A 12,590-nucleotide genomic window follows, 5' to 3' on the forward strand; every position below is an offset into this window, starting at 1 on the left:
ATCAAAGCCTTAGAAGAACTAAAGAACAAATGAACAGAGATGAACAATACACTAGAAAGAATCAACAACAGAATAACTGAGGCAGAAGAATGGATAAGTGACCTGGAAGAAAGATTGGTGGAAATTACTGCCATAAAACAGAATATAGAAAAAAGAATGAAAAGAAATGAAGACAGCCTAAGAGACTTCAGGGACAACATTAAATGTACCAACATTCACATTATAGGGGTCCCAGAAGGAGAAGAGAGAGAGAGAGAAGACTCAAGGAAATATTTAAAGAGATAATATCTGAAAACTTCCCTAACATGGGAAAGGAAACAGTCAAACAAGTCCAGGAAGCAAGCACAGAAAGTCTCAGGCACAATAAACCCAAGGAGGAATACACCAAGACACACAGTAATTAAAAAGACAAAAAATTAAAGACAAAGATAAAATATTAAAAGCAACAAGGGAAAAGCAACAAATTACTTACAAGAAAACTCCCATAAGTTTATCAGCTGGTTTCTAAACAGAAACTCTACAAGACAGAAAGGAGTGGCTTTTTTTTTTTTTTTGGCATATATATTTAAAGTGCTAAAACAGAAGAGAACCTACAACCAAGAATACTCTACCCAGCAAGATTCTCTTTCAGATTTGATGGAGAAATCAAAAGCTTTACAGACAAGAAAAAGTGAAGAGAATTCAGCACCATCAAACCAGCTTTACCTACAACTGCTAAAGGAACTTCTCTAGGAAGGAAACACAAGAGAAAGAAAAGATTTATAAAAAATAAACCCAAAACAATTAAGAAAATAGTAACAGGATTATACAGATCAGTAATTGTCTTAAATGTAAATGGATTAAATACCAAAATATATAGACTGGCTGGTGGATGAAAACATGGGCATGTATGCACTTCCACTTACATCATCAGTCTACTTAACTCTCTAGATTGTATGTAATTATTGCAATTGTAATTATCTTTTATTTTTTGTCTGGCTATTGATTATGAAAACTGATAAAAGTAATCTACTATTGTGATTTTGATTATTTAACTATTATCCCTTTTTACCACTGCATCATGATTGGTCAACAGAAAATAACAGAATTCTAAATCACTAAAACTATCATTTAATAGGAAAACCCATAATCACTTTTTAAAATCCAGATGCACATTAGAATTATCTTGGAATTTTTTGAAAAAATAGAAATGCTCAGCTATTGTTTTTTCTCCAAAGTTCCAGATGTGATTCTAATGAGCAGTCATATTTAAAAACAACTGGACTATATAATGATCTTAAAAAAAAGAAATACATGCAGTTGGAGCTGAAGTCTGAGTAAAGCAGCCTAGTGGTCCTCCCACACCTGCTGATGTGATTGCTCAGGGGAAGGATAATACTGTAGTGATGATCCCCAGACAAGAAAAATGTGCCATTTAAACCACTGTTAATCTCATGAATAAGTTATTCTTGGAAGCTTGACTGTACTGTGGGTTGTCATCCACGCCTCAACCTTCAAGGATATGCCTTGATTAAAAAAAATATGAAGAAAGCTATAGGATAATCTTCAGCTGGAGAAACCTGAGCTGGACCTGAACTCGGATAACTTCGCTTATTCAGCAAACAAGGCCTGTCCTTTCTTAACTTTGCCTTTCTATGGACAAAATTGATCTGTCTGCTAGATCACATCCCATTGGTAAAGATACAGCTCAAGCCTTGAACACAAAGATTATATGCCAATGTCATGTGTTACTTTAATAGTTGTACCTTCTTACTGATCGATTGTGACAAGGCTAATGATAGACTGTAATGTGGAACAACTTCTTGCATGTGGGGAACCCTGCATATTGGAGAACTTCATCAACTATTGTGAATGGACTGTTTCCCCTAAAACCTACAGTATGTTTTTTGAAATCACTCCTCAATTAATATTATAACTGATGATGTAAACATTAGCTTAATGTATCACTTAGGAATCCCTTTCTCTGGATGCTTAATATACATTGATCTTTTATATTGGAACAGGACCACCTATTATTTCCCCCCCATACCATGAAAATTCAGATGTTACTGACTTCAATGTTATTTCCTACTTTGTCTGTTCCTAATATTAGCTTTTCCTTAGAACCCCTACATAAGATTTTGCAAGGAACCAAAGTATTAAAAGATTTCATATGCTGTGCTTAGTCGCTCAGTAGTGTCTGACTCTTTGCGACCCCATGGAATATAGCCCACCAGGCTCCTCTGTCCATGGGGATTCTCCAGGCTGCCATGCCTTCCTCCAGGGGATCTTCGCAACCCAGGGATTGAACCCAGGTCTTCTCCTGCATTGCAGGCGGATTCTTTCCCATCTGAACATAGGAAAACACAATTGTATCTTGATAGAATATTTTACTGGTTTACTACTGTTTTTACTATTATCATAGCTGATAAGTTAATGGATATAGGAGTTAATGTACAAAAACATACCTCTCATTCCTGGCGGGACTTTTCCTTTACTACATTCCCTATCACTCAGAAATGGTTTTTTTCCATTGTTTAACTCTTTGCTTGTTTTTTGTTTCTTTTGACTGTTTGGAATTGTAATTTGACCTACAGAATTAACAAGACTGTTCATGTTATTTTGCCTTATTCCTATGCTCTTAAGTATAAACAATCCTGAGGCTATTATGGAAATTAAAATGGAGGAAGCTTTGGTTCAGGCTTCAGAAGCACGAGAGGTCTCTGACCTTGCTTCTGATGTGCCTGGCCACAGCCTATATTCCATGGTTGTGTGCAAGCACAACTAGTCAGGCAGCACTTTAAATAAAAAAGGGAGTGGGCCTGGAATTCTTGAGCTCCTGGAGGCCTGGCCAACTGTGCCCAGGGTTTAATGGAATCCTATGACTCGTAAGATAAAACAAACAGCATTGTAAAAGTGTTAACATAAAACCAGAGCTTCATTTTTGCACACAAACTGATGATATTAGTTTGCACCTTGGGATTATAAGCAAAAGCCCCTGAAACTGCAATTTGAAGTCTCATTTGTGGCGTGGACATACTTTTCCCAAGCGGGACTCCAGACTGCTATTATTTGGAACTTCCCTAAGTTCTGGATGTTGGTTGGCCTAATTTGGTGATGTATGTGCTATTACGCTTCTTTATTGTTTCTATTTCTCTTTCCTTTTAATGACTGTATATTGAAATTAAGTTAAATAATCCTTATTAAATACTGAAATTTTTAATGCTTTAAAAAAAGATTAATGACACACATTTCTCATATTAAAAATATTCAGAAGTATTTGCATTTATTTCTGGAAACTTATAAAAATCCATACTTCAGAAAGGTTAACAAAAAACAAAAACTGACATTTAATATTACGGAAGGAAAGTACTACACACCAAATTAATCTTAAAGGATAAATTTCCTATTTTTGTTATTACTAACTAGAATTAGATTATATCTTAAAGGCAATGTTTTCCTAGGATTTCTATGTTTTCTAGGGTTTATTTTAGCATATTTAAATATACAAAATAAGCATATACAAACATGTAACTTCTTTGTCACTTACATATCACATAGCTGATATGTAATTCTGATTTTCAATGTTTTTCTAATCTGATTTTCAATGTTCCCTCCTCCTTCTCTCTCCATGTATATATGGTCCCTATAAATTATCCAAATTACAATATGTGGCCAAGAATAAGATATACTAAGAAACAAAGGAAGTACCAAATTAAATAGTAGCTGAAATACTAATAGTTCCTGAATTTAGAATCCACTGGGCAATAAATTTAAAAATTTCTAAAAATTACAAATGTAGGATATCTCATAACTTTTCATAAACTCTAATAAGGAAGTAATGTGGATCATATATACTCATTCTCCATATTGCACTAAGTCGTAATGTTTGAGTTGGAGCATATGCAATTGCCACTCTTTTTTAATTAAAAAATAGATGACTATCTGTAATTTCATATGGTTCAACTTGATGATAAGCTAAGTCAAGTAAGTGTTTAAAAGTATTCATTAATAAAGAGTAGACTGTTTTCCTGAGAGAATGTAATTGAATATACATTAAAATCTGTTGTTGTTGTTGTTTAGTTACTAAATTGTGCCCAACTCTTTTGTAGTCTCATGAACTGTAGCCTGCCAGGCTCCTCTGTCCAAGGGATTTCCTAGGCAAGAATACTGGAGTGGGTTGCCATTTCCTTCTCTAATACATTAAAATATAGAAATAATATATATACCTTTCCAAGAAATTAGTTCTAATTCAAAATCACTGTTTGCTCATGTTTTTACCTAAATAATGCCTTCCACAATTTTTAACCTATCAATAATCTCAGTCTTCAAAAGACAAAATTTATATATTTTCTAATTATAACCTATACAAATTGACAGTTTCTAAATATTTTATTTCCTCATCCATGTGGTCAACATTTACTGGGTATCTATGATATACCAAATGCTATGCTAACTGCCATACAAAGATTTCATAATTTCTAGAAAGAAAGACTTGTACATAAATGACTTTAATACCATGGGAAAGATATGGCAACAGAAATATAAACAAATCATAGATCAGAGAAAGAAGTAATGAACAATATCTAACAGAGTGTTTCTTCAGTATTATTCTTGCCTCGTCACTATAAACAAAGGAAAAAAATCCCACTTGAAATACTCTATTAATTTCCATTTTTTCCTTAAATTTGTAGGCTATCAGTTACTTCCCATGTATATACTATCTTTGTTTGTATCATAAATACATTCAAAGAAATTTCAAAAAAATATACTCAATTGACTAGGATATAGTTATAGTTAAATCTTTAATAACTATATATTTGAATTGGGAAGGGGAACAGTAGAATATCTAGTTTTGAAGATACTAGATATTTCAATTTTGTCTGTACTGACTTTTCTAATTACCTGTGGCATTTTTAGTTTAACGGTCAAGAGGAAATACTTCCTATCAGTTCAGTTAAATAGCTTTGAACAGTTAGAAGAAAAAGCTATGCACATAAAATTACTATTTCCAGGTTGGGTAATTTTTACCTTTTCCAAGTGAAACCAATATATTTTAATGCTTCTTCAGCTAAACAGTCAAGAACATAGCATACATGCTCTCCATAACCCGACTTTAATTTTGAAGGAGGAAAATCTGCAGTTCTTCCCTGAAATACAAAAGATAAACTGGGTATTATTTGTTATTTATATTGCAATGTCAAAATATTTTAAGCAAAGTACTGTTGAATAAATGTATCTCTTCTTGATTCTTCAAATGATTTAAAGTAACTGTAATTACATTGCTTCTCAGAAATCCATCTCTTTAGTCTTCTTTTAAAAATCCATTGGTACATATATACAAAAGGAAAATGAAGATGTTTTATTGTCAAAAGTATCAAATTAAAAGGCAATAGTATCAAATTAAAAGACAATAACCTCATGACAGCAGAACAAATCACTGATGTTATTAGGGTGAAAAATCAGTAAAACCACTAGGTTGGTATCATACTGTTAAACAACTATGTGAAGGATGAAGTGATTCACTTGTCAAAAATTAATAATGTGTGTGCCAAAAATTCTTACTGCTTGTCCCCAGGAAAAGTCAGAAATGAAAAGCACCACTGCTATCATGGTCTATTAAATCAAAGTTCTTTTTCAAAATACAGTGTTTCAGCTTTCTAGTTTTTAATCATTTTTTAGAAGGTGAACTAAGTATACATAAATTCATCTCTGAGACATATCAACATTAATAATGAACACACACTGAACACACACACATAGTTATTCACAGAGAATTCTTCTAAAAGGCTAGCATTTATGTTGCTGAATTATCAAGATTAAAAATGTCCTAACTTGCAAACATGCAGAAAGAAGGGAGTTGTTTATACTTACAAATGATCGAAGCTCAGATAATATGTTAGATATTATTGCATTAGGATCATCATATTCTTGAGGCTGCTCAAAGGGGCGTCCTGCTTTGTTAATTAACCAAGCAGCAAGGGTGCAAAACATGTAGAACTGTTCCCCGGGATTGGTAGGCAGTGCAAAATAGTGTCTGTTCCAAAACAAAGGAGAACAGAATATGAAATAACAAACAAGTCCATAGTAGTTAAATGAACAAAATCTGAAATTGCCAAAGGATTTTTTGTCCCAATGACTTTAACATCAAAAGACACTCACAATTCATTCTGAGATTTCTAGTAACCCACCACACTCTTATAGTAAAGATTTTAATCAACAGGATAAGGGCAATTTCTACTGGACACAAAATATTAGTTCAAAGACTTTAACTCAAAAAATGCACTGATGAATGCAGAACTTTGAACAAAATCATGTATGTGTCAGGATAATTAATAAGAGAATATCTCCTGAAATGGTAATTTGAAATTTAAGAGACTCTTGGAGTTTAAAATAAAGATAGTAATGATTATTTACTATGCATTTTTACTTTTTTTTTTTTAATACAGTGTAACTGTTAATCTTTATTTACTGTTTCTAACCTACTCACCATTATAGACAGTTGTTCTCAAATTGGCTGTATACTATATACTGTTCTCAATTGGCTAAATCACTTGAAGAGCTTGTTAAACTACTGCTATCTGACTAAACATTGCTTCTTACCTCACGAATTAAATCAAAACTTTTGGGAGTGAAGTCTGGAGTAGATATGTTTCAAAAGCTTCCTAGATAGTTCTAAGGTTCAGCCAGGATTAAGAACCACTGCCTGTGTATATCCCAGTCTAATAAACATTTGTGGACTTTAGGTTAAAGCCCCTAGCCTCCTAAAAATAGCCCTCTGAGGACCAACATGATTCACACCTAAACTTATAAGGAATAAAACCTGCAAGCCACAGCATTTGTTACTTTGATCAAAGACCTTATTTTGCTTTTATGTGAAGCTATTACTATTGTTTATACTTAGATTTATAGATACTATAACTATTTTTCATAAGCAATCTACTCCTTCTTGATTTTTTTTCCAGTTTTTTTTCCTTCCCAATTTTTTTTCTTGCAGGATAAGTTTAAATGTTCTGGAAAATAACAGCTGGGAGGGAAAAAAGGTCATGAAGTCTTTCCAAGTAGGTATATGTTCACCCAGTACTAATAATCCATTTTTTTTTTTCCTTATTAGCTGATAACAACTCCAGGACAGAGGAATGGATACTGATAGATACTGTAGACCCAGGACAGTTCAGTTCAGTTCAGTTCAATAGCTCAGTCGTGCCCGACTCTTTTCGACCTGATGGACTGCAGCACACCCAGGCTTCCCAGTCCTTCACCAGCTCCTGGAGTTTACTTAAACTCATGTCCATTGAGTTGGTCATCTGTCAGACCCTTCTCCTTCCACCCTCAATCTTTCCCAGCATCAGGGTCTTTTCAAATGAGTCAGTTCTTCACATCAGGTAGCCAAAGTACTGGAGCTTCAACATCAGTTCTTCCAATGAACACACTGGACTGATCTCCTTTAGGATGGACTGGTTGGATCTCTTTGCAGTCCAAGGGGCTCTCAAGAGTCTTCTCCAACACCACAGATCAAAAGCATCAATTCTTTGGCACTCAGCTTTCTTTATAGTTCAACTCTCACATCCATACATGACTACTGGAAAAACCATAGCCTTGACTAGACAGACCTTTGGTTCTCAAACTTAAGTGGGTATCAGAATCACCTGGAAGGCTTGTTGCAAAAGCAGACTTCTACGCCTCACCCTCTAGGATTTCTGATATATTGGACTCAGGAAAGGGCCTGTAGGATTGCACTTCTAATAAGTTCCCAGGTGATGTTGATGTTCCTAATCTGTTGACCATACTTTGAGAACCTTTAGACTAGGATCCTCCTCCTCCTCCTCCTAAGTCGCTTCAGTCATGTCCAAGTCTGTGCAACCCCACAGACAGCAGCCCACCAGGCTCCCCCATCCCTGGGATTCTCCAGGCAAGAACACTGGAGTGGGTTGCCATTTCCTTCTCCAATGCATGAAAGTGGAAAGTGAAAGTGAAGTCGCTGAGTCGTGTCTGACTCTTAGCGACCCCATGGACTGCAGCCTACCAGGCTCCTCTGTCCATGGGATTTTCCAGGCAAGAGTACTGGAGTGGGGTGCCATTGCCTTCTCCGTAGACTAGGATATCTCCATGCAAATCCATGACTCAAAGTACCCTCCTGAACTTCTGAGGAAATAACAGAGATTGTTACCAACAGAATCTTAAAGCCAATTTATTTTTGTTTGAAAAATATACTTGGAGAAAAAAAAAACACATTTTTATTAACAGAAAATGTTGATTGTTTATATTACACTATTCATTTAAGTAATAACTTCCAATCTTACAATTTATATCATGGATCAAGCAACATTATTTCTTCCTCTAACTTTTCTATTATGGACTGGCTTAGCAATATGGGCAGCTTACATGAAGCCAACATTATCTTCTAATGGAAGTTACTGGAAGAGAGTAAGGAATTAAATTTAAACTGTCAAGGTAAATAATTTGAACACAAGGAAAGACGAAGTTTGAATAGTTTCTTCTATCCCTGTCTCTCCCTCTTCCATTTGAAAGGACTCTGGGGTTTTTACTCTGTTAACTGATCAATGACAGAACCTTCTGAGGACATTCCAAGACAGTATACAGCTCTGTGGTCTACTTGGAAATCCGTATAGATAACATTTCAAGGGAGGTAACCCTGTTGGTGTTGACTGGATATTCGTATAAACTTTTTAAAGAGTGATAGAGCTAACCCTTATCTGTAAGTTTTGAATTCATAATGTTTCTTCCCATGTACAAAACCATTTTTTTCCTACGGAGTTTTTTTTATTTTGCGTTGGGGGGTGTAAAGGAAAGCAGACGTTTTATCATGATTTTTGCTTCAGCAATTTTGGGACAGATTAAAAGTCCTAGAACTCTGAAAAAAAAAAAAAAGAAAATAATTTGAGCCTAGGTATAGTCATTTAGAGAAAGTACTACAGATTCTTAAACTAAACTGCCTCTTACACAATTAAACAAACACAAAAATTTAATACAAAAAAAATAAGTATTAATGTGAAGGAAACTACAAAGTTTATGAGGCCTATCACTAGGCTACACTAATTTAAAGAGAAAGTGCTGGCTGTCCATCATCTTCAGCAACCAATACCAGCCGCGGCTTCAGAATATGATGGACTTTCCCCCCAACAGAACAGAGCAGAACTTCAGGTTCTATGAAAAAGATACAATTCCATTGTCACTTCATTTGTCTTGTTCACTTCTCAGTTTCCAAAAGTACTGTTACTGCAAAGACAGAAGTCTTTTAAAAGACGGCAATTAGTGAACAAGTTTACTAACCACTTATAAAATGCACAGGTAGGTGTCCGGTACGAAAGTTACAAGTTGTAGGGACAAATTCTGGAAAAGGAAAACAAAAACTAGAAATAGATCTAAATTGATTATGGTATTCATCTTTGAGGATGAGATCATGAGTGATTGCAGTACTTTTTTTACACATTGTAAGTTTTCTGAGTTTTATAAGAGGTTGTTTTAGTATATTTACAATCAGAAAAAAAAAAGTTTGCGTTTTATGAAGCTGCGTGAGTGCTCTAAGCAAGCTGCCTTCCAGTCCTTTTCTGAAGTTCCAAAACTTTACCCTCCCTACAAAAATACCAAGTCTAAACTCCGTGAGCAGTCCGGACCTCCGTCGCCAACTTTGGGGTGAAGTGCTCTTTCCTGCGTGGGAAGACAGAGGCAAGTGCTTGGTAACCCGCGCTCCCCAAAGGTCGGAGGAAGGCTTCTCCCCAGGGCCCAGCCGCATCCAGGCGCTCGGGGGACAAGGGCACCCACCTGGACGGGGGCTTCAGGTTGTTCTTCCGGAGGAGATTCTCCTCATAGCGGAGCAACTTCAGCTTCTCCACCAGGTCCTCCATCACCACAAACATGTGGTAGGCCGCGCCGGGCCCCAGCTCCACGACCATCTCCCCCGCTCCTTCGCCGCGGGACCGAGACACCTCATCCTCCAAACCCGACGGGGTGACCACGGCGGCGGCGGCTGCCATCACGGAACAGACCGAAAGAGCACAGCGCTGGCTCTGACCCAGAGACCTCCGCGGCCTGCGCTGGCGCAGCCAGGACCAGCGCGGCCGGTTACCCAGGCGACCCGGGCAACACCAACAACAGGAAAATTAGACTCCGCCCCCTTCCCCCGCTCCAACGTTCTAAATTTTCTCCAACCAGGGCGGGCTTCCTTGAGGGCGTCACGTCTGGCTCCTGCCCCTTCCCCCGCCCCTTCCCCCGCCTCTGGAGAGGCGGAGGCTGAAGCAGCCCCGCCCCATAGGCGTGGCGTTCTCCTAGTCACATTGGGCCACGCCTCCTACCGCTTCATTTTAAAGAGTGAGGGTCAGCGGGCGTTTCTGTTGTGCTTTCTTGATGGTCCTTAGGAGGCTCTAGGAGGCTTGGAACGGTCATCAAGGGCCTCTGAGTCGGCGTCTGAGTCAGCTGGTAGCAAATAAAAAGATTAAAGAGAGAGGGAGGCGTGCAGTATTGAAGGCTACCATAGCCCACTGGTATCTTTTTAATTTTTCTTTTCAAAATTGAAAGTTTTCACAGATGTAAAGATAGTCGGTATCATAGGTTTCCCTTTACTTCAGGAGTTTTCCAAAGAGAATTTTCCTTATTTTTCTTAATCTGTCTCTCATTCGGGAATGCAATATTTGATTTAACAGTATATTGCAAGATTTGAAGTATTATAATTCTCTGCTGTTATTCCAGGGATGGGAAAAGTTGTTGGTTGGGAGGGGAAGAAGAAAGGCAGAGGATAAGCAGAAAGGAGGCATAGGAAAGGGTTTGTTGTACCTCAGAAACAAAAATTCTAAACTCACATCCTGCTGCTTAATCTTTCAAGGCCGTTACATGTTGTGTAAAGTTTTGGGGTACCTTGTTAAAATAACAAAGGAGATAATCTTGAGAGGAATCCCCTCCCCTGTAGCTCTAAGTGTGGCTAAAGACAGAATGTTACCACTGTACTGTGCAGCTGTTGACCTGGAAAATACCAATACAAGGAAGGAGGCATAACTGACTGCTTTACAGGTCTCAAAAAAAGCTTGTGTATCAAGCAGTTTTCCTACCAGCTATATGAAAAATCAGGTAAGTGGTAGATGCTGGGGGTTTCCTGGGAGATGAAAACTTTTGGCAAGAGATTGAAACTATGTGTTTATGTGATTTTTGATCTCTGTACTTTTATCTGTTACTAGAAAATACAGAGGCCCATTTTTTGACAGAGCTGAAGTTTGAAATTTATTTGTAGTATCTTTTTGTTAGAAAAATGGGCAGAAGAGCACTTCTCATTTTTATATCAGCCTAGACCTAACCTGTTTCTGAGATTTATAAAGGATCAGAGTGAAAAATCAGAAAGGCAAATACCTTTACCTACTTACCGAAGAAAGTAAATGCATAAAGTAACTGATTTATGTAGAAAATAGCTCAAAGGGGGAGACCACTTTAAAAATAAATAGCATTGTTTGCCTATTGCAGGTCATTAACGGCTGCTTTTAATAAAAATGAGTGGGAACTTTGGATTTGATTCCAACCCACTGCCAAAAGCCCGCTGCCAAATTGTTTTTCTTTTCCCCCTTAGAACGGTGTTTCTCCCTGATATAGACCAACAGCAATCACCACATATGTGGGTAAGGGATATTATGATATGTCTTTGTAACTTTCAGAGAACAAGATAGATGCATAGTCTATTAGGATTGGAAGAAGAGAGTTAAAGCTCAGTCATATGCTTGAGTGACTAAACACAGCACATATCCTTTGAGGTCCTTGATTAGCAAGTAACCTGTGGCTTTTTAAGATGACTCTCAAAACAGTGTCAGACTTTACAGGTAAATTGATTATAATCAAGGAGATAGTCACTTGAAGGCAGACTGCTTACATAAGATATTCTGACATTTTCAGAAAATTATATATAACACTCAGAATGAAACAGTCAAACATTGTTTTCTGGCTGACAAATTCTCCAACAACATATGTATTTTGACTGGGGACATTTGCTGGGGATCGGGGGGGAGAATCTCTCCCAGAACCTAACCATTTCCTTCCCAGGTACAATGCTGATAACACTTTGGCTTGAAACCAGTATGAAGAATTATTTCCCCCTTAATTATGTGAAGAATAAAAAAAAGACATTAAAATATAAACTGTCCACTAGTAACTGTCACAGAAAAAAATGAAACAAAGAAAAAACCACTGTTCAAGGCTGAACATATTTTCCCACAGGGAAAAAAAGATAGGAAAGAATACTCTGAAATACTATTTCATTTTTATAAGGCCTAGAGATTATTTTTGCTGAATTTTTGTTTACCCACAATAGTTTAACACTTCAAGAGGCCTTTTGCCTGATGGAAGTAGTTCCCTTCACGTGTGTGAGAATACACACTCAAATCCTCCTCCAGCTTTCTCAACCACCCAGAAGTTTGGGGGTACATTTGTGTTAGTATTTTGGCAGGACCTGCTCACTGACTGCGGAGTTAAATAAGAGCTTGAAAAGAGTAGGATGTTGCAGCATGTGAGTACTTTCAAGAATCTTAGAGATTTATCCTTCATTATATGTGTTTGAGCACAATTAAGAGCTAGGCTTCTAACTTTGACTTTTATTTCTTGCAAACTGTCTG

At 36.9% G+C, this 12,590-nt stretch overlaps 2 protein-coding genes across 8 annotated transcripts in view; one reads left to right on the forward strand and one right to left on the reverse strand.

The window, feature by feature from the left end:
• The window catches only part of IFT57 (intraflagellar transport 57), a 74,204-nt gene extending 64,098 nt beyond the window's left edge, over positions 1-10,106 (reverse strand). The window contains exons 1-3 of the mRNA XM_027567269.1: positions 9,766-10,106; positions 5,854-6,016; positions 5,011-5,129 (exon numbers count right to left, since the gene is read on the reverse strand). Of these exons, the coding sequence (XP_027423070.1) occupies positions 5,011-5,129; positions 5,854-6,016; positions 9,766-9,977 (494 nt within the window). The 5' untranslated portion in view covers positions 9,978-10,106. The remainder of the gene's footprint in view (positions 1-5,010; positions 5,130-5,853; positions 6,017-9,765) is intronic.
• A 191-nt stretch (positions 10,107-10,297) lies between these two features.
• Positions 10,298-12,590, forward strand: part of HHLA2 (HERV-H LTR-associating 2) — a 157,172-nt gene continuing 154,879 nt past the window's right edge. For 2 of the 7 annotated variants that reach the window (XM_027513392.1, XM_027513820.1), the window contains exon 1: positions 10,299-11,064. The gene's annotated coding sequence lies outside the window, so the exon portion shown is untranslated. Of the gene's footprint in view, positions 11,065-12,590 lie in introns of all 7 variants that reach the window. The other 5 variants (XM_027513479.1, XM_027513540.1, XM_027513729.1 and 2 more) reach the window with 5 other exon arrangements.

The sequence above is a fragment of the Bos indicus x Bos taurus genome, chromosome 1, assembly GCF_003369695.1.
Source record: "Bos indicus x Bos taurus breed Angus x Brahman F1 hybrid chromosome 1, Bos_hybrid_MaternalHap_v2.0, whole genome shotgun sequence".
Taxonomy (NCBI): Eukaryota; Metazoa; Chordata; class Mammalia; order Artiodactyla; family Bovidae; genus Bos; species Bos indicus x Bos taurus.